Genomic DNA, 27,092 nt, shown 5'->3' with positions numbered 1-27,092 from the left:
TATTTAGAGTTGAAGGCAAAGTTATAAGATTTTAACAGAGAGAAGAGTTTTTCCAGCACGATTCTTGACATAATAGAATGATTACTGACTATATATATTTTTTATATCTTTGCCATGATGACAGCACATAATAATGGACTAGATATTTTCCAAGATATTAGCATTCAGCTAAAAGTGAACTTTAAAGGATCTGATTTTTTTTTCTTTAAGTTTTTTACATAACAAATAATAATAAATTATATATATATATATATATATATATATATATATATATATATATATATATATATATATATATATATATATATATATATATATAAAATATTTTTTCTAAATAAATACATAAATTAGGGTCTAATTAACGGTGTCTAAATAAAATGAATGAATAAATAAATAATCAAAAAATTAATGAATAAATAAATAAATTAGGGTCTGATTATTGGTCTAAGTAAAATAAATAAATAAACAAATAAACAAATAAATTAGGGTGTAATTAACAGTCTAAATAAAATAAATAAATAAGGGTCTAATTAACAGTCTTAATAAATAAATAAATAAATTAGGGTCTGAATGACGGTTTGAATAAAATAAAAAAAAATAATGAAAAAATTAGTGTCTACTTAACTGGCTAAATAAAATACATTAAGCTCTGATTTAAGGTCTAAATAAAATAAAATAAATAAAATAAATAAATAAAATAGGGTCTAATTAACGGTCTAAAATAAATAAATAAATAAATAAATTAGGGTCTAATTAACAGTCTAAATAAACAAATAAGACTTTATCTAGAATAAAAACATAAAATATAAATAAAATATTATCAGACTGTGAAATTTTCGATGCTTTGTTAAACATCATTTGGAAAATATTTTTAAAAAATAATTAAAGGCGGGCTAATAATTCTGACTTCAACTTAAATATGGATAAAAGTGTCTAATAAATGAGACAATGTAAAACACACAGAACATAAAGCAGCTTTGAAAAGAGCTATACATATAAACTTGAATCAAATGTTCATTGTTGTGGCCTAAAGCACATACTAATAGTCATACAGCTACATTTTTAGCATCAGTTAAAAAAACAAAGTGTAAGACTCAGAGTCAGCTGGATTTATGAGGACGCAGCCTCTGCAGTGTGGGAGATGATAGACTTGTTTTATTGGTCTCGCACAAAATACAGATGACGTAGCAGTCAGATCCTCCCTAAGCATATACTGTGTGTAGGCAGGCAAATAAAGTTATTTAAGGGCCAACATGACGAATGTCCAGTCTTGATAACTTCCTCTTTTCGTATGTCTGTTGTTGTCATTGTTTATTTATGCACAGCATTCTCATTTGAAGCTGCATGTGAATTGTCACACATAGAGCTGAAGTCAGAATTATCCTGTGAATTTTTACAAATATTTCCCAAATGATTCAGGAATTTTTTCACAGTATTTCCTATAATATTTTTTCTTCTGGAGAAAGTCTTATTTGTTTTATTTCGGCTAGAATACTCTAACTTTACCTTGAAAACCATAGTTAAGCCTTTAAATGTCACTTTAAGCTGAATACTAGTGTCTTGAACAATATCTAGTCAAATATTAGCCCCTTTCACACAGTGATATCGGTAAATATCTGGAAAATTTCCGGAACGACTTTACCGGTATATTCAAAAAAGCGCTGTTCACACAGGCGAGGACGTTACGGAAATTTTCCGGAAAAGAGCATTCACACATGCATTCCAAAATACCGGTAAATTCTGCCATCATTCACCACAAATGAGCTTTAAACGGCTGCGCTTGTGTTTGTAAACATTTGACTAAATTACAAACTCTGTGGATGATCAATATTGTGAACAACTTTCGCAAGATCACTTTCTCATATCGAGATGTTCATAATATGTGCGTGTGCAGGCGCACGCAAAGCTTGAAGGTAAACAAACAACGGCTTATCATAAGCATCTCATCGATGATTATTTACACAGTTGGCATAAAGAAGAACATATAAACGTGATCTGACTAACTTCTTGCAGCTAAATGTGTCTGGAAAAATATTCAAAGGCTTTTATTCTGACAAACCGCGCGGACGTGAATGCGTCTGACTGTTGTGATTGGCTTAAGCGGACGTCTCACGTCAGCACGTTCTAGACGTGCACGCGCTTATTACGGGAATCTTCCTTCTGCATTCACACAGCGCAGCATTCCGGCAAATTGCCGGTAATGTTACAACTTCTCTTTCCGGAAAATAGCCAGAACGAATTTACCGGTATTTTCAAAAAGGACCTGTTCACACATACACACCTTTCCGGAAAATTGGAAAATTCCAGAAAGGTCTGTATGTGTGAAAGGGGCTATTATGTACTGTTCAGGCCCGTAGCTATGTTTGGGTGGTTCGAAAGAACAAAACCCTGTGGATCATGGAAACAAACACATATGAGCCTTCATTAACAGCTAAATATTGGACTCGTTTACACTAATGTGCTTTAGTTTGAAAGCATATACGTTTTACTACGGTTACGCCATCCGTCCACACTACGCTGGAGTTTTTGTGCGCTGAAAACGGAGCATTTTGGAAACGCTGGAGAGGCCGCTTTCATTCTGAAACGCTGCTGCTCTGTCTCAGTGTGGATGGGGGAAAACAGAGGCGGGGCTGCTGAGATTCGCTACCTGATTGGGGCTTTTGTGTCATTGCGTATCCTTCCCTTATTCATCAAGCCCCTATCACATGACTATAATGCATGGCTTTAACGCTACCCGAAGACAGCAGACCAGCCTTCACTATAAACAACAACACGGGCACAGAAATGGGAGCGTTGTTTGCACTATTGTCTGTTTTAGGCGCCATTGTGCAGTTATTCATTTGTTACGTTTAGTAACAACTCCACCTCATCGTTTGTCCACAAAAATACCTCTCATGCTTTCTTTGCCATCGCGTTCATTGTTCAACCGGCGTTTGTTGACTAACAATAACCAAATGCCGAGCGAGACGCATGCTTTCTGTTTATACTAGAACGTGCGTGCGCAGAGTGCGCCAATGGTCACGTGATTTACGTTTTTGGTGGTGTAGTGTGGGCGGAGATATGTTCAGAAACGCTAGTGTGGACGCAGATCGTTTTTGATCTAAAACGCCGCTTTAAAACTAAAACACACTCGTGTAAACGGGGCCACTGTGTGCCGTGGGTCCGTGTCCCACAGCTTGGCACTAGCAGGTCTGTGTCTTGCCTTCGGAAAGCACGTGAAGTCATGAATAATTAAGAAGCCGGCTCTTCTCATAGGATAAGAAAACTCCGCTATGAATAATAAGGAAAAACTGATGCATCATCTTTGCACTTGCAGTTCAAATCAGATCAGATTGCAAATCATTTTAAACCCGGAAGCTGAAATGAGCTGACAAATTATCCAGTTTTCCCCACAATTAAAGCTGACAGGGGCTAAAATTGTCTTAACTGATGCTCAACACACACACATATCTGTTAAAATCTCAAATAAAAGTACTCGAGAGTTTCTCGAACCTTCAAGCATCATAATTAAATTGAAAGCGAGGTTAATAACTGCAAAGAAAGTAAACATTTTGAGAAGAAAGAACCAGCCCTTTCACCAGGCTGCTGTGATCATGGTAAAGATAAAAGAAATCAGCTATTAGACATGAGTTATTAAAACTATTATGTTTAGAAATGTGATTAATAATAAGAGCTTCTTTCAGTTTAGGAGAAATTGCGAAAATAAATATACAGGAGGGCTAATAAATCTGACTTCAGCTGTACATAGTGTGTTATTTTAAGCACAGTGTTGCTTTAACAGATTGTAACATTGACTCTACAGTCCCCGTGTTCCCTCCTGATATTTATTTGTATTTTCTCTCTCAACAGCTGGATGTAGCATTGCAAGCTAGTGTTAGATTCTGGCTGATGAAATGTTGGCGGGAGGATGAACGAATGAATGAATGGCAGCTGGATGTGCTGTAGATCCTCTGTTTGTGATTTGAGCCCTCGTCCAGCTGTCTCACTGTTATTTCGCCTGTGACCTTAAAAAATCCCGGTCCAGATGTAGTTCACCCAACAGTCCAATTATGTCATTGTTTACTCACGCAAAAACTTACATTTAGATTAGATGTCATTTAGTAGATACTTTAGTCAAATTAATAAATAAAAATGATAGATTGATAGATCGATAGATAGATAGATAGATAGATAGATAGATAGATAGATAGATAGATAGATAGATAGATAGATAGATAGATAGATAGATAGATAGATAGATAGATAGATAGATGATAGATAGATAGATAATAATAATAATAAATAAAAAATAAAAAATGAAATAAAAAATAATAAAAATTATAATAACATAAATAAGACTTAAGGAATAAGATTTAACAAATTAACAAATTAATTAATTATTAAATAAATAAATGAAAAAATATTTTTGAATGAGTAAATAAATAAATAAAAATGATAAATAAATAATTAAATTAAAATAACATACATAAATAAATAAAATTCAATGAATAAGGTTTAACAAATAAAAACTTTTATTAATTATTTAATAAAAAAAATAAAAAATATATTTTTGAATAAATAAATTAAATTATGCAAGAATAAAAAGAATTAATTAATCAGTAAGAATAAATAAATAAATAAATAAATATATTTTATATAATAAATTTAAAAATGAATGAATTTATTCAATAAATAAACATGAATAAATGAAATAATTAATTAATTAAAAAAGATTAAAAAGATAAAATAAATAAATAAATGAATTTAATAAATAAATAAATAAATAATAGTAAGATTTAATAAATACGATTTAATAAATAAACAAATTAATTAATTCAATTTATATTTATTTTTATTATATAATTAATGCATAAAATTAAATAAGATAAAAACATGCTGGATAAGTTGGTGGTTCATTCCGCTGTGGTGACCCCGGATTAATAAAGAGACTAAGTCAAAAAGAAAATGAATGAATGAATGAATGAATGAATGAAATATGTAGTTTGAACAAGTAGCATAAAGATCATTTTCTGAATGTCCAAAGCATGCTGGGAGATACCAATTTGATTTTACATTCTCCCTAAACCAACTGATTTCAACAGACGGCATTCGACATTAATTCCTTCAATCAATGAAATCGACAGAAACACGGCTCTGTTGTGTAGACCGTAACTTGTTTACATCAGGCCGTCTGTGTTTTCTCCTCTCAATGACTGAAGAGCAGACATCTGCTCAGGAGAGCGTTCAGATCTGCCAGGTGGACACGACTATTGTGAAGCTCATTCTGATGAAGTGCCCTTGTTGGGTTGCCAGAGAGCGGCTTGTAGTGTTCAAGGGCCACAGGTTCTGACAGGACAGCCAATAGTTCCTTAGTAACGCACTGAGGAGATCATTTTAGCAATGCTATTGTATCTGCAGCGTTGAGATTTAAAGGGCACCTAGGTTACCCCTTTTTTCAGATTTAATATAAGTCTTTTGCGTCTCTAGAATGTGTATATAAAGTTTCAGATCAAAATGCCCATCAGATTTTTCATTATACCTCTTACAAGATGCTGTTTTATACTGATTTCCAGCAGGGGGTGGTTTTGTCGTACTGCGCCTTTAAGACGAGTTTTTCCCGCCCACTGTTTCTACATGCCTCCTCCCTCAGCTGCGTCAGACAACAGACAGACTTAAAGGAAGAAGGTCTCACGTAGCGTTTATGAGATACTACAGTAAGAACTAACCTTTACTAATCAGTATTGTGAAGTTGCATTGATGAGTCACACACAATATCGTTACAAAGTTAACGCGCGCACACACACACACACACAGATACACACGCAGATACACACGCAGGCAGGCAGACAGACAGACAGAGCGCGCTTAACTTAGTTAAGGCTAACCTCAAGTACTGTGTGGATATCTGTTATGCTAATGTACAAAATAAACCTGATTTAACTTCCACAAACCGGGATTGAAGCGTCTTCTTTTATAATTGTTCTGACACGCGGCTGTGCTGATGAAGTAAAGCTGAAGTATATCGCTGTAATTAATTACACACATACTCTGTTTTAAAACACTTTAAACATGTGAAGCTTACTCTTAATCACATGTGATGATGATTGATGATCCTAGCGAACACAACAGACCTTTTATTCCCGGTTGCTTTGCGTATGTCTGCCTGGTCTTGTTGACATATACACGCGACTACTGGAACATGTTAATGCGCGCAGCTGTCAATCAATTCGGTGGGCGGGGGGATCGCACACCTACGTAATGGTGCGATCGATTTGAAAACAGCTCCAAATGGCCGACCCCTTTTTTGTAGTTAAATTAAAAAAAAGGACTGGGTGTGTTCATATCACCCCAGTATGATGATCTATACACTATACCAACACACAGATCTGTCCAAACTCTGAAAAGTAGATTTTTTACCATAGGTGCCCTTTAAAGAGAAGCCAGTCTTAAAGGGACTGTGTTTTTTTTTTTCTTCAAGAAGATATTTTGAGTGTGTGTCACAGAGGTGCAGTGGGAAGAACGATCCTCGAACAGCAAGAATGTTGCTGGTTCGAGCTCCAGGTGGGTCAGTTGGCATTTCTGTGTGGAGTTTGCATGTTCTCCCCGTGTTGGCATGTATTTCCTCCGGGTGCTTCTGAGTCCCCCACAGTCCAAACACATGCGCTATAGGGGAGTTGCTTAACTAAATTGGTTGTAGTGTATGTGTGTGAAAGTGTGTGTAGGGGTGTTTCCTAATGGTGGGTTGCGGCTGGAAGGGCATCCGCTGACTAAAACATATGCTGGATAAGTTGGTGGTTCATTCCATTGTGGCGACCCCTGATTAAGCCTAAATGAAAACGAATGATTGAAGATATTTTAAAGAATGTCGGAAACCAGTAACCTTTGACTTTTATTTGTTTTTCCTACTGTGGAAGTCAATGGTTACAGGTTTCTAACGTTCCTTAAATTATCTTCATTCATTCATTTTCAGCTTAGTTCCTTTATTAATCAGGGCCCGGTTTTTCAAAAGTAATTCACTGGGATTTTGGATAAGGGATTGGATCAAATCTTGAAAATGGGTTTTTCGAAAGAAAAAAACGGATTACCTAATGGGATGAGATCACATAATCCAATCTTGGTTTTGATCCGGATCAAACCTTTACTTTGGGTTTTTCAGACCTTTTTTGTAGGATCTGGATCACTTTGATCCAAAAAACCTGGATTAAACTGATCCCATCAGAAGGCTGGATTCAGTGTGGATTTTATGCCCAAAATGTAATGAAAACTTAAAAAATGTATTAAATAATACTATTTTTGGATCATGCAGTATCTTACGAGATATACAATTTATTAATAAGGTTTTAATTTTATTTGTTCATCTGTCAGGCTATAGTGATTATTGGCTTTAACATATTTAGGCTTTCAGTATAGGCCTACAGCAAACAGCTGTCAAAATTGACCAGAAACAATACATTTTATTCTGTCACTAATTGGTATATATATATATATATTCATCACAATGGAAAATATTTATTAGTGATGCATGCAATGATTACAGAATAACCAAGAAAATGCAAAGAATGGCAATCACTGATTTTTGAAATCACCTTCAACAATTGCAAAAAGAGACTGAAAGGGCAGAAGCACAGCTTCATCTGGCTGAGGAACAACTGACTCTGACCAAACTGCAGCAAACCAAGGCCAGATTTGAGATTCGCCTCCTAAAAGCTTTGCTCAGACAAGCTGCTCCCTCCATATCAGATGAGGAAGTCTGAAATTATTGTGGAGTTTTTGACATTAAGTCTTTTTTTAATTTACATCTATATTTGTAACTTATTATAAATACCTCAATGTACAGTGTTTGTGTTGTAGGTCTCAGATAAACGGACTGCTGGAAGAGCATGGGGTGGGGTTTTTATTTATTTATTTATTTATTTTTTAAATGTGTTTTCATTTCTAATAAAAATAAAGTTATATTGACCCCACACTGGCTATTCTACTTGTTTCTCTTTACATAGGCTTATCAATCCATCTACATTGTGATTGAGCACTGGTAATCCAGATTTAGTGATCCTGAAAAGTTCCTATCCGGATCAGATTGATCCAATCCAATGTTACTTTGAAAAACTGGCTCAAAAAGTAAGCTGGATTACGTGATCACGGATCGCAAAAAACAGGATTAATAAATCCTGATCAATTTTATCCGGATTAAACCTTTTGAAAAACCGAGCCCAGGGGTCACCACAGCGGAATGAACCGCCAACTTATCCAGAAACTCATAATGGTTTGCAACCACTTGATCTCACGAGGAAATGTAAGTATTTAAGTTTTGTCAGTTTAGTGGCTAATACGTACGTATTCATATTAAGGGTGTCACGATCCTCCAAATCCTTGATTCGATTACATTTTCGATTCTAAAGGCACGGTTCGATTCAATTTTCGATAATGAACAATTAATTAATTAATGACCAATTAATTATTTGTAGTCTACCGTTTAAACTACTCGACCTGCATGGTCTTTGTTTTACCCATAAACAAATCATACAGTAAATGAAAAGGCAAGATACACACATAATTACCACCTGTCAATCACTTTTTCTGCGGGACTCGTGAATAGGCAGTGATCTGTGTCGTTATAATGGCGTCGGTAAAAAAGACGCACAACCAACAGGAACCAGCCAACAGTATCTGAGGTGTTCGCTAAAACGACGAAGTACAAGTGAGTGAAAGATTGAAGCAGTCCTCTGACTGCCTGGACCTGCTGTCTCGAGCGCATGGCTGTGTGTGCGTCTGTGTCTGTGTGGTCACGTGATGTGCATTTTCAGAGGTAGAGAGGAAGGAGGGCTGCTCAGAAATGCTACACGCCACTGTGGATGTCAAATCGTTGTCGTTCTAAAATGCCATTTAAAAACAAAGACAGTGTAAACAGGGCCTGAGTGTGAACTTTTCGCGAACGGATTTGCAACGGGGGCGGGCGGAGGATCGCGATGCCGGTGTTGTCTATCGGACGAACCGTACGTAATAAGTACATAGCAGAGCTTGCAAAACTGTGTTTTTTTTTGTCGACAACACGAACGTTGTCAACATAACTCACTGGAAATCCAAAATGCTTCCACACCGGCGACTTCATTGAAAGAGGAGAGGGTTTAAGTTCTGTCGACGGGTCTCCTGCGTCTGCCGTTTAACAAGCACTTCAACAAGCCTGTTTTTTTCCGCTTGGCAAGCCAAGCTGACGTGACATGGGGGCGTGGCAGCATCGACGATTCTATTTTTTGATTCGATAATCGAAATTGAGCATAAATTTCGATCGATTTCGATTTAAAATCGAAATCGTGACACCCCTAATTCATACGAGTAGAGTCGTACGAAAATGTACACAATTTAAAAATAAGGCGTGTCACCCAACCCCGCCTCTAAACCTAACCATCATTGGGTGATGAGCAAATCGTACTAAATTGTACGAATTAAATCGTACAAATTCATACGAAGTAGCCACTAAATCAAAAAGTGACCAATTGCCGTAAGATTGCGTTGGTAAATTTTAATTTTCATCCCATATTTAAGTTACCGTGGAACACTGTGTAGTCATGGCGACTTAATAATGTAAACAGAAGCCCAGTTCTTCTGATTGGTCCACTGCTTTGAAACTGACATTGATGAACGGTGCTGCATAAAAGAGAGGCAGGAGGCAATGTGGTCAGCTTTTCACCACCTAAATGTTTTATTTGTGTTTTTGCAATGACAACTGGCTTTTTAAATCTCTATTTTTCTCTTGCACTTGCTATCACAGGAGATGCGTTGGAACTGTAAACAGTGAAAATGATAAAATACATTTCATAAAACTACTTACAAGCAGTGTGCGTCCAAGGCAGAGGACGACCGTTCTCGTATTTCCACCCCGTCTGTCACAATACATAATCATTTGTGTAGCTTCACATATTTACATAGGTACATCAACGCTACGCGGCGTGCGTGTGTTTTTATCGTTTTATCATCTTTTCTTAAGAATCATATGTACATCCATTAAACCCGGCTGCCTGCTGCCAGGGATACACAGTTTAAAATAGATCATGTGCTAATGTAATTCTTACATTACCTGTAACTAACAATAGAATTAATACAGAGCTCAATCCATTGTCTTTTTCATAAAAAAAAAAGGTCAACTTATCAAGAAGATAAGTCGGCAAATGAAAATAATAAACATATTGCACTTACATCAGGACTGCTGCGGACCTGGATCAAAAGTGGGGAAATCAGCCGAGTGCAATGAAGAAAGCAACCAGTGGAACGTCTAAATAAATAACTATTGTTTTGTACATGTCGTCTTATTAACAAGGGTCAGATCCTAACCGACCTTATTAAATATAGTAGAGTGCATGATTATTAAACCTAAAGTCCGGTAAAACCAGCGTAGAAACGAAAGGTTAAATAAGTCTGGAAGCTTCATAGTCGAGTGCCATAATGTCCTGAGAATACGGTCTCTTCCATTCCTAACGTGGAGCTACATGGAGCGGCTTTGCAGATTGAAAAGCGAATGTTTTGGATCGTCTTTAGAGACCGACGACAGTCCATTTCCAATGATTCAGCTCTCGGTTTGGTCCTCTAAAGCATTTGCATCAGCTCAATGTGGCATGGAGGAAGGTTTACAGAGACGACAATGAGCGATAAGTGCATGATGACCTTCCGTCCAGTCTTCCGTAGGGGATGAGGTTTTGGAGGGAGATCGGTGGCGCCAGCAGTGCTCGATCAGAAGTAGAGGAAGAGGCTAAACAGTACCCAGCTGTCTTAGTGTTAAAGATTCTCTCCAGTACACTTGGAATACAAATTAAATAACAAAACTTGAACGGGAATAACCAGCATTATTCAGCATGGCGCTGGCCCCATTGGGTCGAGTCACATTACATTATCCTCATTATGTAAACGACGCCTTTCGCCACATGAGCGACAGTTAGAACGGCTGATGACAATGAAGCGCAATGGAACTACTAGTCTCTCTCGCTCTTGATGCGGATTTAGGACGAGGATGATGTCGATGTGGTGCTTGGTTTCTTCTGATTCACTAAGTCCATGTAGAGTTCCGAGCGCAGAAATCGAGGATACGAGTCTTTCTCCATCAGGCCGTATATCCTCCTCTGGGCCAGCTCGAAGCAGGAGCGGTTGATGTTCTGCAGGTTCTCCTTAGTGTGTTCCCTGGTGTAGGAATCCAAATTCACCTGGAGGTCAAACAAAGAGTTGTTAAGCTCCCAAAAATCATTCGACGTCTCGATGAGACACAGTTGCATACAATTTAATCAGAAAGCAGGCTACAATCCATTAATGAAGCATCTGTGAATCCCTAACACAATGTAAACATTCAGTCTTGTTTTGGGATTCATTCATTCATTTTCCTTCGGCTTAGACTCTATTTCAGAGGTCGCCACAGTGGAATGAACCACCAACTATTCCAGCATATGTTTTACACAGCGGATGCCCTTCCAGCTGCAATCCAGTATTGGGAAACACTCATTCACACACAAACTCATACACTACGGCCAATTAAGTTAATTTAATTCTCCTGTACACTGTAAAAAAATGTAAAAAAAGGTCAAATGACTGGCAAAAAAAAAACCTTAAAATTGTGGTAAAATTTCTTTGTTGAAATAAAAGTACAAAAAATAATAAATCTACAGATATTTTCATTAAAATGTTTACAGAAAAACACAGTTATTTTACAGACTTTTTCTAGATTATTACGATCAAATCCGTTTAATAAATAAAATGGATAAAATCCGCTAAAAGTAATTACAATTTATTACTTTAATTTTACGTAATTTTAAATTTAATAAAAAAAAAAACAGGAAAAAACTTTGTGCAAATAATACAGCAGTTTTATTGTATGAAACAGGTCTGTAATTTGTCATTAATTATATAGTACATAAAATAACAGTCAAGCTGTTAATTTAGAGATATTTAAAAATTTAAATTTAAAATAAAATTTTAATTTTAATTTAAAAAACTGAAAAATTACTGTATAAATAACACTGTAATTTCCCTGTATAAAAAACAAAAATGTCAGTAATTTGTCTTTAATGATGTAGTCCCTAAAATGAAACTCAAACTGTTAATTTAGAGAGATTGTTGGTAATTTTACTAAAAACTCATTTTTTGTAATTTTTAAAATAAGTTTTGAATATAATTTGAAATGACAAAAAAATACTGTATAAGATTTAGAGATTTTTTCTGTAAAATTTGTTTTTTTTTAACAGTGTACCGCATGTGTTTGGACTGCGGGGGAAACCGGAACACCCAGAGGAAACCCACACCAACACAGAGAGAACATGCAAACTCCACACAGAAACACTCAAACCAGTGACCTTCTTGCTGTGCTAACCACTGAGCCACCGTGTCGCCCCATGAAAGAATTAAATTCACATAGTTTTTATAAATTTGTGAATTTGAACATAAAGCGATTAAGTTGTCTAAAAAAACTGAAGAATTGTGTCGTTTCAGCTCATTTTAGATGTTTGAACAAACAGCCACAGTCATTTTTTTTGAGTGCAATAGCAAAATGCATTTGCAGCCATTTTTGCGCTCATGGGTGTGTTGGTCACAAAAAAATGGCGGTGTTTTAAGCTGCATCGTCGGCACATTGCTATTTTAAAGCAAGTGAAATAGTTTCATAATGTGAAACTATAGGTGCATAGGTACAGGGAGTGTGTTTGGATATAACTCTAGCTTTTTGACCACACTTCATTGTTAATGATTATGTTAATTAGCCCCCTTAAGCTATACAGTTGAAGTCAGAATTATTAATCCCCCCCCCCTCCTTTTTTTTTATTTCTTTTTTCTTTTTTAAATATTTCCCAAATGATGTTTAACAGACCATGGAAATTTCCACAGTATGTCTGATAATATTTTTTCTTCTGGAAAAAGTCTTATGTGTTTTATTTTGGCTAGAATAAAAGCAGTTTTTATTTTTTTAAACACCATTTTAAGGACAAAATTTTTCGCTCTTTTAAGCAATTTTTTTCATATAGTCTGAACAAACCATCGTTATACAATAAGTTGCCTAATTACCCTAACCTGCCTAGTTAACCTAATTAACCTAGTTAAGCCTTTAAATGTCACTTTAAGCTGTATAGAAGTGTCTTGAGCAATATCTAGTCTAATATTATTTACTGTCATCATGCCAAAGATAAAATTAATCAGTTATTAGAGATAAATTATTAAAATTATTATGTTTAGAAATGTGCTGAAATAAATCTTCTTTGCGTTAAACAGAAATATAGAGGGGGCAAGAGTCCCCAGATTAAGCTGAAATCTAAACTTAGACTTTATGCCAAAACTAAATAATCTGGCAACGTGCAAATACACAAAGCAACATCTAAAGCTTAACTCCTGGAAAGTCTTGCCGCTTGTCTTATTTTCAGTTTCCAACCTGCCGTCCAAGTTTGGAAAAGGAAAACATGCACTGAGTTGTCTGCTGTTGTCTGCGGCCAAGCGGGAGTATATTACTCAGGCATGACATCATTTCCTCCATAGCTTTGACATACTTTTTAGACTCGTGACTCAACGCAGAGTATTTTAAGAACATTTCCAGCCTCTTTAACTTGCTTAATAATACAGGATGGTGTTGTTTATATGCAGTGGTGTACATTTAACTCTCAATACCGTCTGTTAAAAAGTACACATTTATTGCAATTATTTTTCATGATTAGAGTTTTTGTTTTGTTTCTAGTCCAAATATCTAAACATCCTTAAAAATGTTTTGCTTTCAGAAATAATAAGTCTTAATAAGTCTATATAATAAGTCTAAATTAAAGTTGTTTTTTTTACTATTAAAATATGTTAAATTATCTGCCAGCAGGGTGAGTAAAATAAACTTATATCCCCCATAAAATACCCCATTGTCAGATAATTTTAATTATTTATATATATATATATATATATATATATATATATATATATATATATATATATATATATTTTTTTTTTTTTTTTTTTTTAATAAGTAATATTTGTTGACTAGAAAATGCTCCCTATTATATATTTTTTTTGTTCTTAGATATTTCAATTAAAAACAATTACCTATAAGTAAGAAAACTTTTTTTTGCAGAGAATAAAAGTTAACTTATTTAGAACTGAAGACAATATTAATGTATTTACCACATTGTCAGATCATTTAAATATTATTTATTTTGATTTATTTTTTTCTGAATCAGAACAATATTTTTTCACTCGTCTAGAAAATTCTTCTTAATTTATTATTATTATTATTATTATTATTATATATTTTATTATAATTATTATTATTATTATTATTATTATATATTTTATTATAATTATTATTATTATTATTATTATTATCATTATTAAGATATTTTGATCATAAACAAAACAAAAACTAAAATATTTTTTTAACTCATCTAGGAAATGCTTTTTAATGTATTATTATTATTATTTTTAGCTATATTTACTATAAACAAAACAAAAACTCTAAGAAAATATTTTTAGCAGAGGGTAGTTGATGATAAAATAAATAAAAGTTATTTCGAACTAAAAAACTAATTTTGCTCACCCCAGTGTCAGATTCAGATTAAATTATTTATTCTGATTTATGCTTTCTAAAACATTACTTTTTTTACTCGTCTAGAAAATGCTTCTTGATTTATTGATTATTATTATTTAGATATTTTGACTATAAACAAAACAAAAAAACTATAAGTTACAAAAAAGAAAAAAGAAAATAAAAACTATAAGTAAGAAACTTTTTTAAAGTTTTTGCAGAGTTTAAATGTCACCAAAAAAAAAAAAAAAAAAACTCCAATCTCACCTCCTTACAGGACTGGATAGCGATGAACTCCGCAAAGATTTTTTTAGCTTTCGATGTCATCTTGGACTGCGATTTAATCTTCTTGTAATCCTCGCAGGCCAGCCAGAAATCCAGATTCTCTTCACTAAACTCTGTGCGCAAGAAAGCTCTGAACGCCGCCAGTCCATCTGATGAGGGAGAGAGGAAGAAAAAACAGAGAGGCAGAAGAAGGGGAGATGTTATTGGATGGATAAACTGCACCATGGCAACCACAGCCTCCACTGGAGAGGCAGCAATGAACGCCAAACCCTGAGTCACTATACCAGCGCATTAACACAAGAACACGACTCCGACCAGCCATGTAATTACATTTGTCCTCCTCCGAGACTCCTTGAAGATTTTCATGATGATTTTGTTATTTAGTAAGCAAATCGAGTCGTCGAGGCTCAACTTGAAATTTAAAACCGTCAATTTATTTGTACTGCTGTGGCCAGAAAGTCGCTGCCAGGAACATGCATGTACACGCTGCAGTAAATATAATGACATTTGTACTGTTTCTATGCAATATGTGTCAATAAAACCAGGCTTATGTTGCATTTTTGGGGGGCAATAACCATAAAATAAACTGTATGGGTGAAAATGATTGATTATAGAAAAGAAAATCTATAATTTTTGACCCATACAGTGTATTTTTGGTTATTGCCCCCCAAAATAATAACATTTGTACTGCTTTAATGCTTTTAAATGTGACCCTGGTCAACAAAACCAGTCTTATGTTGCAATTTGGGGGGGCAAATAACCAAAAACACACTGTATGGGTCAAAAGGATGGATTAAAATCTATAATTTTTACCCATACAGAGTATTTTTTGGTTATTGCCCAAAATATAATAACTTTTGTACTGCTTTTATATTATATCTGACAATAAAGCCCGTATTATGTTGCATTCTCTGGGAGGCAATGACCAAAAATACACTGAATGGGTCAAAATGATGGATTATAGACAAGAAAAATATTATGTTTGACCCATACAGTGTGTTTTTGGTTATTATCCCAAAAAATAATAACATTCATACTGCTTTTATGCATTTATATGTGTCTTATATTGTATTTTTTGGGAGGCAATATCCAAAAGCACACTGTATGGGTCAAAATAATTAATTATAGAAAAGAAAATCTATAATTTTTGACCCATACAGTGTATTTTTGGTTATTGCCCCCCAAAATAATAACATTTGTTCTGCTTTTATGCTTTTAAATGTGACCCTGGTGAACAAAACCAGTCTTGTGTTGCAATTTTGGGGGGCAAATGACCAAAAACACACTGTATGGGTCAAAATGATGGATTAAAATCTGCAATTTTGAGCCATATAGTGTATTTTTTGGTTATTGCCAAATGATAATAACTTTTGTACTGCTTTTATATTATATCTGACAACAAAACCAGTCTCATGTTGCATTTTCTGGTGGGCAATAACCAAAAATAGACTGTATGGGTCAAAATTATGTATCATAGACAAGATAAATAATATTTTTGACCCACACAGTGTAATTTTGGTTATTGCCCCCAAAAATGATAACATTTGCTTTTATGCTTTTAAATGTGACCCTGTTCAACAAAACCAGTCTTGTGTTGCATTTTTGGGGGGCAAAAGACGAAAAACACACTGTATGGATCAAAATGATGGATTGAAATCTATAATTCTGAGCCATAGAGTGTATTTTTTGGTTATTGCCAAACAATAATAACTTTTGTTATATTATATCTGACAACAAAACCAGTCTCATGTTGCATTTTTTGAGGGGCAATAACCAAAAATGCACTGTGTGGGTCAAAATTATTGAATATGGAAAAGAAAAATCTATAATTTTGACCCATACAGTGTATATATGGTTATTGCCCAAACAATAATATGTTAACAATAATATTTGTTCTGCTTTTATATGTAACAACAAAACCAGTCCTACCAGTATGTTGCATTTTTTTGAGGCTATACCCATAAAAATAAATACAAGGTATGGGTCAAAATTCTAGATTTGTATTTTATGCCAAAAATCATTAGAATATTAGGTGAAAATCATATTCGATTAAAATATTTTGTAAATGTCTAGCTGTAAATATATCTAAACTCAATTTTTGATTACTAGCTTGCATTTCTAAAAGCTTAATATGAACAACTTTAAAGAAGATTATTGTAGTATTTAGATTTTTTTTGACCCCTCAGATACTAGATATTTTTACATTCTACACGGTAACAAATCATTTACATTGTCCCAACACAAACCGATGAAGTTAACCTAACAAATTCAAGTGGATTGCACATAAAACAAATAAGCTGCCCCCCTAAAAAAAACTCAAGAATTGTGTTAAGCTAATTTTCTATAAGTAGTTTTATGAGTGTAGTCATATCTAGGCCCACACGGAATCTGCACGCGCAGAATTCCACAGAATTTCCGCAGAATTCCGCAGATTTCTGCAGATTTTTAGCCCATTATTAATTCTGTTTATTTACTTGAGTAAATGTGTAAATCTGAATGTATTTAGTTTTTATTCAGTAATTTATTACTTTTTATTTAATATATTAAGGGTTTAGTTATGATACTCCGCTGGATATTCCCAAAATAATTCCACAGAAATCCGCAGATTTTTACCAAAATTCTCCGCAGAAATAGCAAAAAACGTCCTCAAACTCCGTCTGGCCCTGGTCATATCCTAACAAACCATATATCAATTGAAATATTACTTAAACAGCGTTTGAACAATCTATAAATGTCAATTTAAAAAAAATACATTTATGATTTATTTTGCTATCACATTTCCCGTGTATCTTAAAAGAAATCTTTTCACATATTGTTGTACTGTGAATAATTTTATTTCTGTTTTAAAATGTGGAGGTACTGTTTGTTTAATGCATTGACTATTTATTTATTTATTTTTTTGTATTATTTGCATTGTATTTTGCAGCCACTGGGGTTTAATGTGATTTTATCCTCAATGGTTTTATTTCAAAATGTACGAAATACTTGTATTTTTGTACAGTTTGTCTAAAATCTATCAAATAAAAATTCAATCCAATTCAATTCCCTTTTTATTCTCTTTTCTCCGTCTATGTCTATGTTATGTCTTCTGACACAATCTACATTGTAAAAGCGCCGTGGAAATAAAAATGAATTTATCTTTCACTCAGAAAATGAGTTTTGCTGCTTGCTGAAACTATTTATTTAAAATAAGCTGAAACAACTAGATTCTAAAGTTGTTTTTGGGACAACCCACTTGTTTTAAGTTGAATCTACTCGTTTTTAAAAAGGATTGAGTTAACTTAAACGATTTGTGTCGGGACAACATGAAGCAATTATGTGGCACATATTTTTGTACCATGTCCATGCACACAACGACAAAAAGTCAAGACAACAAATATTTTGCTTTAACCTATTTTAATGAGTTAATCAGTTTATAACAAAAGTTAAACGTAATATCTTTAGTCAGAGTGAGTTGAGATGACTAGAAAAGCCCATTTGATTCCACCAAAAAATGAAAGGCAGTGCTTTTGTTTTGCAGTGTAGCTCTATGTTATGTAGCTCAACAGAAAATTCCCCAATCCACTCATTGTATTAAGTAGACACTTTTAATAGGGCTCAAATATAAATATAGAGAAATTAATAATTGATCCTCTCATTACACTAGCACAGCATGCTTACATTTTTAAACAACAAATGCTGTGTTCCACACAATTAATTTGTGTCGGGACAACATGAAGACATTAACTAACTTATCAGTGTTCACATATTTAAGTGGATTGAACATGAAACAATTAAGCTATCCCAAAATATAACTCAAGAATTGTGTTGCCTCGGTTTATTTTAAATAAGAACTTTAACCAAATGGACAACATCACTTTTTGAGTGCATTTCCTTTCAGATCTAAAGGCGTCCTGTGCTAAAATGGAAGGAAATGTGGCCCGTCCCAAAAGCACGCAATCACCTTTCCGTTCCCATACGAGCGTGCCGATAACAACGTGTGGAAGAAGATGCTCTCGCATATCGGGATTTAAAGTAATGCAACCCAAGCACTTTAAAGATCACAGAAAAAAAAGTAAATGCGCTAATCTGTGCTCTTTTCTCGGACCCCATACGACTCAGTGGATGGAGGATTACTGTATAAGCCATTGACTGCATTCAACAGAGCTCTCATTCAGTGAGTCAGAGGAAGAGGAAGAGGAAGCACGCATTGCCCAAACACAATGCAACAATACAATCCCTGTGGATTCCAGCCAAACCCACACATCACACACACACACACACACACACACAATAAAACAGAAGAATAAAGACAGCTTACATTTATGGACGAGCAGCTTGTCTAAGGATTCTCCCCACTTCATGGCTTCTTCAGGAGTGGGCCTGCAAATGAAGGCAGCACGGTTCTTCAGTAAACCCATCTCTGTCAGGTTTTTCATTGTATGACCCATTCGAAGCTGCGCTCGAGACTGTGTGTGTGTGTGTATGTGTGTGAGAGAGACAGAGAGAGAGATAGTCTCACTGTGTATGTGTGTGTGTCTGAGCGAGTCTCAGTTGGACGGCCTCTTTTATCCTCGCCTCTGTGAAGGGGAGGGGGCGGATCCAGCATCGACCAATAGAATTAGAGCCCCGCCCACAGCTGCTCTCCAAGACTCATTCTTGCCCATCATCTGTCTAAACTCAGCACCTCCAGTCTACAGTTTACTGAGATGCTGCCTAATAAGGGAACTTTATCTAACAGTGAAACGCTGCACAATTTAAAACACAGAGTTTGCTCGGATACACATCACGAGGGAGATTATTTTAAACTATATAACTTCTGTGCATTGATTTATAGATCTGTATTGTGAAAATGAAATGCATAATGTGCAGTAGAGATGAACACACTTAAAATACTAATGCTGGCAATATTATGGAAATATATAAATACATAGTTTACCAGTCGTCTTAGATGCATGACTTTAATAGTAAAAGTATTAAAAGTAAAAATGAAAAGTACTCTATTTATATATTTATTTATTATTATTTTATTTCTTTATGTATGTATTTATCTATTTATTTAATTATTTATTTATTTTTATTTTAAAAAGATTTGGCAGCAATTTTTTATAATAATTATTATTTATTTATTTATTTATTTTTATAATCACTTTTTTTATTATTACTATCGTTCTTTAGGCAGTGTATTTAGGGTTTGTTAAAGTGGGTTTTTATATGTATAAAAAAATATAATTAATATATTCTGTATAAATAATGTAATTTGTTCTTGGCATAAAAATAAAGGGAAAAAATTAAAAGTAATTTTAGAAATCGCTTCTGATATGTTGAAAAAAAATATGTTGACTACTACTGTTTTAATGTTAAATTATTAGTTAAACATTGCGCAATTAATGTACAATTATAGTACAATTTCAGTTTTTTCTATGATTTTCCAGTTACTGTAATATGGTTATATGGTGCTTTTGTCATTTGTTGTTATTTCAAGTTAACCAAAAAATGTATCCATGGCCACTAAGTGAAATAAAATAAAAAAATAAAACTATGTGTAAATAAATTTATTTAAATTTATGTATATAATTTAAAAATTATATATGTATATATATATATAAAAATTATATATGTATATATATATATAAAAATTATATATGTATATATATATATATATATATATATATATATATATATATATATATATATATATATATATATATATATATATATGTATATATATATATATATATATATATATATATATATATATATATATATATATATATATATATATGTATATATATATATATATATATATTATTAATTATATTTTAATATATTATATATATATAGCTTTGCATTATATTATATTTCAGAAATCACTCTAATATTAAATATTATAGTTATTATTATTATTATTATTATTATTGCTACTATTATTAACGGTAATAGTAATAAAAGCAATAATGACTGGCGTAAAAAATTCTTTTAAAGCTATATACAATAAGTAATAAACAAATATTTGATCCCACTTTATATTAAGTGTCCTTAACTACTATGTACTTGCATCAAAAAATAAATACATTGTACCTACTGTGTTCATAATGTATTTGAGAACACTTGTGGTGCTCTTGAGTTGGGATAGGGGTTGGGTTATGGACAGGTTTAATGGTATGGGTAGGTTTAAGGGTGGGTTACGGTGTAAGGTATGGTCAAAAGTGTATTTATTTTTTTTAATTACAGAAGTTAATTACAGATGTGATTACATACAGGTATTTAAACAAGCGTAAGTACACAGTAAATACATGTATTTACACAATTAGTACATTGTAACGAATTATTAATTTCTGTGAAGTACATATTAGTTAAGGACACCTAATATAAAGTGGGACAAAATATTTAATAAATAAGTATTTAGCAATTTTTTTTACATTTAATAAACGGCACCTTGATGAACAGAGTAAGTTTACGTAAATTATTAAATAAAATTAATAATTAAAAAAAAAGCTGAGCCCAAACTTTTGACCTTTAGTATATATATATATATATATATATATATATATATATATATATATATATATATAACTACACTCCCTTTATATTATAAATATTTAATTACTTTGTAACATTTCGATTTCATACAATATGGTTATTGTGCAGATACAATTATTTACATTGTACTTTTATTCCATAACACATTCATGCAATTACAGCTGCAGTTTATTTTAGCAAATACATCTGCAATTACGAAGCTGACGTGCATAAACCCCTTAACCAACCCTTACACCAAACATATCCTCAACTTTAACCACTCCCGACTCAATTTACTGTATTTAGTTTAGTAACATTTACATTTAGTAAAAACACAACTTATTTGATTTAACTGAACCCTTATTATTATAAAGAGAGGATGAATACAGCAAACATTTAATATCCAGTGAATATCCGTTTACATTACTGCAGTGAACACTCTCGGAAGGTTAAACAAAGAAACTAATTAAATAAATAATACTATTTTTAATATTAATATATTAATTACGAATTATGCTCATATTTAATAACTTAAATTATTATTTAAAAAAACTTCATTTTGTAATGCTATTTTTCTAAGTAGACCAGTTCTAAGTGTGTCTGTCTCTTCTTCCCACACACAAACACAAGCACAATGCCACCAGCTGGATCATTACACACACACACACACACACACACACACACTTAAACACACACACTCAAACACACACTTACTTGACAGACTTCATGGTTTTGTCGAGTTTGCTGGCTGGGGTGCTTCCAGGAGATTCATTCCTCCTCCTCAGGAAAGCTAGTCGGTTCTTCATGTCTTTGGCCCTGCACAACAATGCAGACAAAAGAGTTGAGTTCTGCAGCTCACACACAATAAAAATCAGCAATTCAAATAAAAATAAAACAACACAACCCCATAAAACCATATGCATGCAACCCCATCCAAAAAATTTCATGCATTTTTTTTCCAACACAATCTGCAGTTATCTAAGTACAGAGCACACAGAAGAGTTGAGTTCTGCAGCTCACAGCCAATCAAATCAACAAATCTATTGCAAAAAACAACAACACAACCCCACAAATCCAAATGCACTTCCCTCATACAATTGTTCCAATACAATCTGCAGTCATGACAATATAGAGCACACAAAAGAGTTCTAGAAATCTATTGGACAAACAACAAAGACACACCCCCATGAAGTCAAATGTAGGCAACCCATCAAATATCCACGCATCATGCGTAATTTTTCCAACACAATCTGCAGTTATCAATCAAATAAACAAATCAATTTGACAAAAAAAACAACAACACAAGACCCTAAATTCAAATGCATATCCATCCAAATGCACACAAAAGAGTAGATTTCTGAGGCTTACAACCAATCAAATCAATCAAAAACAACAACACAACCCCAAAAATCCAAATGCATATCATCATACATGTCTTTCCAACACAATCTGCAGCTATGAAAGTTTAGAGTACACAAAGAGTAGATTTCTACAGCTCACAACCAATCAAATCAACAAATAAATCGAAAAAACTACTAAACAACCCCATAAAGCCAAATGCATTTCCATCATGCATGCTTTTCCAACACAATCTGCAATTATCAAAGTACAGAGCACACGAGAGTAGTTTTCTACAGCTCAAATCGATACAACCCTAATACAACAATCCAACCTCACAAATCCAGGAGCATATCATCATACATGCTTTATCCAACACAACCCGCCATTATCAAAGTACAGAGCACACAAAATAGTTGAAATCTGCAGCTCACAACCAATCAAATCAACAAATCGATCAGAAAAAAGGCGACTTCATGAATCCAAATGCACGCAACCCTATCCAATATGACTATACATGTTTAATTCCAACACAATCTGCAGTTATCAAGATATAGAGTACACAAGAGTAGATTTCTGCAGCTCACAACCAATCAAATCAACAAATCTATCGAAAAACAACAACACAACCCCATAAAGCTAAATGCACATCCAGCATGCTTTTTTCCAAAACAATCTGCAATTATCAAAGTATAGAGTACACAAAAGAGTAGTTTTCTGCAGCTCACAACCAATCAAATCAACAAATCAATCAGAAAATAACAATACAACCCCACAAATTCAAGAGCATCATGCATGTTTTATCCAACACAATCTACAGTTATCAAAGTAGAGCGCACAAAAGAGTAGATTTCTGCAGCTCACAACCAATCAAATCAACAACTCGATCAGAATAAAAAAATGACACAACCCCAGAAATCCAAACACATGCAACCCATCATAAGCGTTCATCCATCATACATGTTTTTTCAAATACAATTCGCCGTTATCAAAGTACAGAGCACCCAAAACAGTTCAGTTCTGCAGCTCACAACCAATCAAATCAACAACTCGATCAGAAAAAAAACAACACAACTCCACAAATCTAATGCATATCCATCATGTATGTTTTTTCCAACAAAATTTGCAGTTATCAAAGTACAGAACATACAAAAAAATAGATTTTTGCAGCTCATAACCAATCAAATCGATCAGAAAACTACAACACAACCCCAGGAAGCCAAATGCATATCCATCATACATGGTTTTTCCAACACAATACGCTGTTATCAAAGTACAGAGCATCCAAAACAGTAGAGTTCATCAGCTCTCAACCAATCAAATCCACAAATTGATCAGACAAAAAACACAAAAACACAACCCCAATAGATCCAAATGCATGCAACCCATCCAAAAAGATCATACATGTTTTATTCCGACACAATCTGCAGTTATCTAAGTAAAGAGCACACAGAAGAGTTGAGTTCTGCAGCTCACAACCAATCAAATCAACAAATCGATCAGAAAATAACATTACAACCATACAAATCCAAGAGCATCATGCATTTTTTATCCAACACAATCTACAGTTATTAAAGTAGAGCGCACAAAAGAGTAGATTTCTGCAGCTCACAACCAATCAAATCAACAAATCGATCAGAATAAAAAAATGACACAACCTCAGAAATCCAAACACATGCAACCCATCATAAGCGTTCATCCATCATACATGTTTTTTCAAATACAATCCGCTGTTATCAAAGTACAGAGCACCCAAAACAGTTCAGTTCTGCAGCTCACAACCAATCAAATCAACAACTCGATCAGAAAAAAAACAACACAACCCCACAAATCTAATGCATATCCATCATGCATGTTTTTTCCAACACAATTTGCAGTTATCAAAGTACAGAACATACAAAAAATATATATTTTTGCAGCTCATAACCAATCAAATCGATCAGAAAACTACAACACAACCCCATGAAGCCAAATGCATATCCATCATACATGGTTTTTCCAACACAATACGCTGTTATCAAAGTACAGAGCACCCAAAACAGTAGAGTTCATCAGCTCTCAACCAATCAAATCCACAAATCGATCAGACAAAAAACACAAAAACACAACCCCAATAGATCCAAATGCATGCAACCCATCCAAAAAGATCATACATGTTTTATTCCGACACAATCCGCAGTTATCAAAGTACAGAGCCGGCGCCGCTGGAACTGAGAAACTCTTTCTGACTCTCATCAATCTGAGCGAGCGGATGAGCGGAGGGAGGGTTGTGCCACTCTCCACACCATCTCTGCGCTGTTTCAGGTGCCACCGGGGGTCCCGAGTGCCGTAACCCAGGGCCGACGGGACCCCGAGGACTAAAGATGCATCAGTAGATCTCCTGAAATCCGCATGCGGCGTCTCTGGAGATGCACGGGGAAGCTCCAGATGCCCGTCCTGACCTCACCTAGCACTTCCAGAGGAGCACAGTTTCTGCCTAATGATTTCCACTGTGGATCCTCTGCCCTCATCAGCTCCGTTTGGCCTCTGATGACAGAGCCAAAAAAAGGAAACCAAAGCTAATTTTAGGCCCTCCCAAAGGGCATTGTTCCTACATGAAAGCTTATTTTTAATGGTCCATCACTTGATGGTGGCCGTGAGGTGGCATACAACTCATACTCAGCACAATGCCATTTAAAATAAAAGTGTATTATTATAATTAAAGGGACAGTTCACCCCAAAATGGTTCCTTTATATTGTTGAATTTTGAAAAGAGACACACATTGACTTTTATAAAGTAGTCCCTCGTTATTTGCAGGAGTAACGTATTAAAAATAACCCGCAATTGGCGAAATCTGCGAAGTAGTTGGCTTTATTTTTAATTATTATAGATGTTTAAAGAGAGAAACCCCTCACTACACACTTTATGCACTTTTCTCAGACAGCCATTTAATTTTCGCACTTTTCTCTCTCGTTTAAACACTAAAAATAATGTGAATAATGTTTTTATCAAAGTTCAAACCTTCGCAGAAAAATACGTGAGTCCAGTATTATAGAATGAACCAAAGAAATCAATGTGGGGCGAAAACTTGCAAACATACCGTACAGCTCTTCAGAGTCACGCTGCTAGCGTTCAAAGATTTATGTAAATCTGGCAAGCTGAACGCATTCTGTACTGCACAGTTGACACGGTACGGAGGAGATGGATTAACAGTGGTCTACAGCCAATCAGGATGAACACAATGCACTAATTACATGAAATAATCCATGAAACTGTGAGGCCGCGAAAAGTGAACCGTGTTATAGCGAGTGACCACTGTATAAGGAAAAAAATACTATGGTGGAAGAAAAAGTCAATTGGTGGCAGTAACTGGCATTCTTCAAAACATCTCCTTTTGTGTTTAACAGAAGAAATGGCAATAGTTACAACTACTGCAGTTGACTATAATGCTTTAAAGGTAAAATCAAAAGACAACGCAAGTAAAAAAAAAAAAAATTAAATAGAAATAATAATAATAATAATTATTATTATTATTATTAAAAACCATAAATAAATGAATTTATATATATATATATAAATATATATATATATATATATATATATATATATATATATATATATATATATATATATATATATATATATATATATATATATATATATATATGTTGTTTTTTTTTTGGCCTTTAAGTAAAATAATAATAATAATAATAATAATAATAATAATAATAATAATATTTTCATAATTATTATTATTAGTAATAATAAATCATTAAAAATTATTTGTATGTATGTATTATTTTTTTTTACTTAATAACTAGCAGTTAATTGATAACATGCTTCATTTATGCTCATTTATTAATCACCTTCAATAAAATAATTAAATGTAATTACTTTCCTGAGCATTTGTTTCATTTGATTTAATGTAAAACAGTGATATTGTGCAACATTATTCTATGTTTAAAAAAGATGTCTATGTTAATATGCAATCTATTAATAATATATTTAATTTTCTTATTCAAATCTGAATTTTCAGCATCATGACTCTAGTCTCTTGATCCTCAGAAAATATTCTCCTATCATTTGCTGTTTAGGAAATAGTGTTGAAAACAGTAACTCATTCTTTCGTTTTCCTTTGGCTTAATTCCTTTTTTTTTGAGGGGTCGCCACAGCGGAACGAACCGCCAACAATTTCAGCATATGTTTTACACAGTGGATGAACTTCCAGCTGCAACCCATACTGTGAAAAATCCATACACACTCATTCATACACACACTCATACACTATTGCTTAATTAGCTCATTCAATTCACCTATACCGTATGTGTTTGGACTTGTGGGAGAAACCGAAACACCCGGAGGAAACCCACACCAACACGAGGAGAACATGCAAACTCCACAAGAAATGCCAACTGGCACTGGGACTTGAACCAGTGACCTTCATGCTCTAAGGCGACAGTGCCAACCACTGTGCCACCCAAATTT

The 27,092-nt window shown here is 33.8% G+C and overlaps 1 protein-coding gene and 1 long non-coding RNA gene across 17 annotated transcripts in view; one reads left to right on the top strand and one right to left on the bottom strand.

Annotated features, from left to right (window-relative positions):
* Window positions 1–9,655: 9,655 nt before the first annotated feature.
* Window positions 9,656–27,092, bottom strand: part of rgs3a (regulator of G protein signaling 3a) — a 180,498-nt gene continuing 163,061 nt past the window's right edge. For 14 of the 15 annotated variants that reach the window (XM_087251710.1, XM_087251718.1, XM_087251716.1 and 11 more), the window contains 4 exon segments: window positions 22,004–22,105; window positions 19,089–19,150; window positions 14,771–14,937; window positions 9,656–11,171 (listed from right to left, as the gene is read on the bottom strand). In XM_087251710.1, the coding sequence (XP_087107836.1) occupies window positions 10,971–11,171; window positions 14,771–14,937; window positions 19,089–19,150; window positions 22,004–22,105 (532 nt within the window). In that variant the 3' untranslated portion in view covers window positions 9,656–10,970. 15 annotated transcript variants of the gene reach the window in all.
* On the top strand, window positions 14,403–19,056 carry LOC147844544 (uncharacterized). 2 transcript variants are annotated; one of them, XR_015492168.1, is made up of 3 exons: window positions 14,403–15,435; window positions 15,610–16,297; window positions 16,633–16,695. It is a non-coding gene; the product is annotated as an uncharacterized LOC147844544 (long non-coding RNA). The 2 variants fall into 2 exon arrangements; XR_015492169.1 differs by lacking the exons at window positions 15,610–16,297; window positions 16,633–16,695 and adding an exon at window positions 16,785–19,056.

This window comes from Danio rerio, chromosome 5 (assembly GCF_052040795.2).
Source record: "Danio rerio strain M-AB ecotype USA chromosome 5, GRCz13ab, whole genome shotgun sequence".
Classification (NCBI taxonomy): Eukaryota; Metazoa; Chordata; class Actinopteri; order Cypriniformes; family Danionidae; genus Danio; species Danio rerio.
The sequence above is the reverse complement of the archived record's forward strand: the minus strand, read 5'-3'. Positions and strand labels throughout refer to the sequence as shown.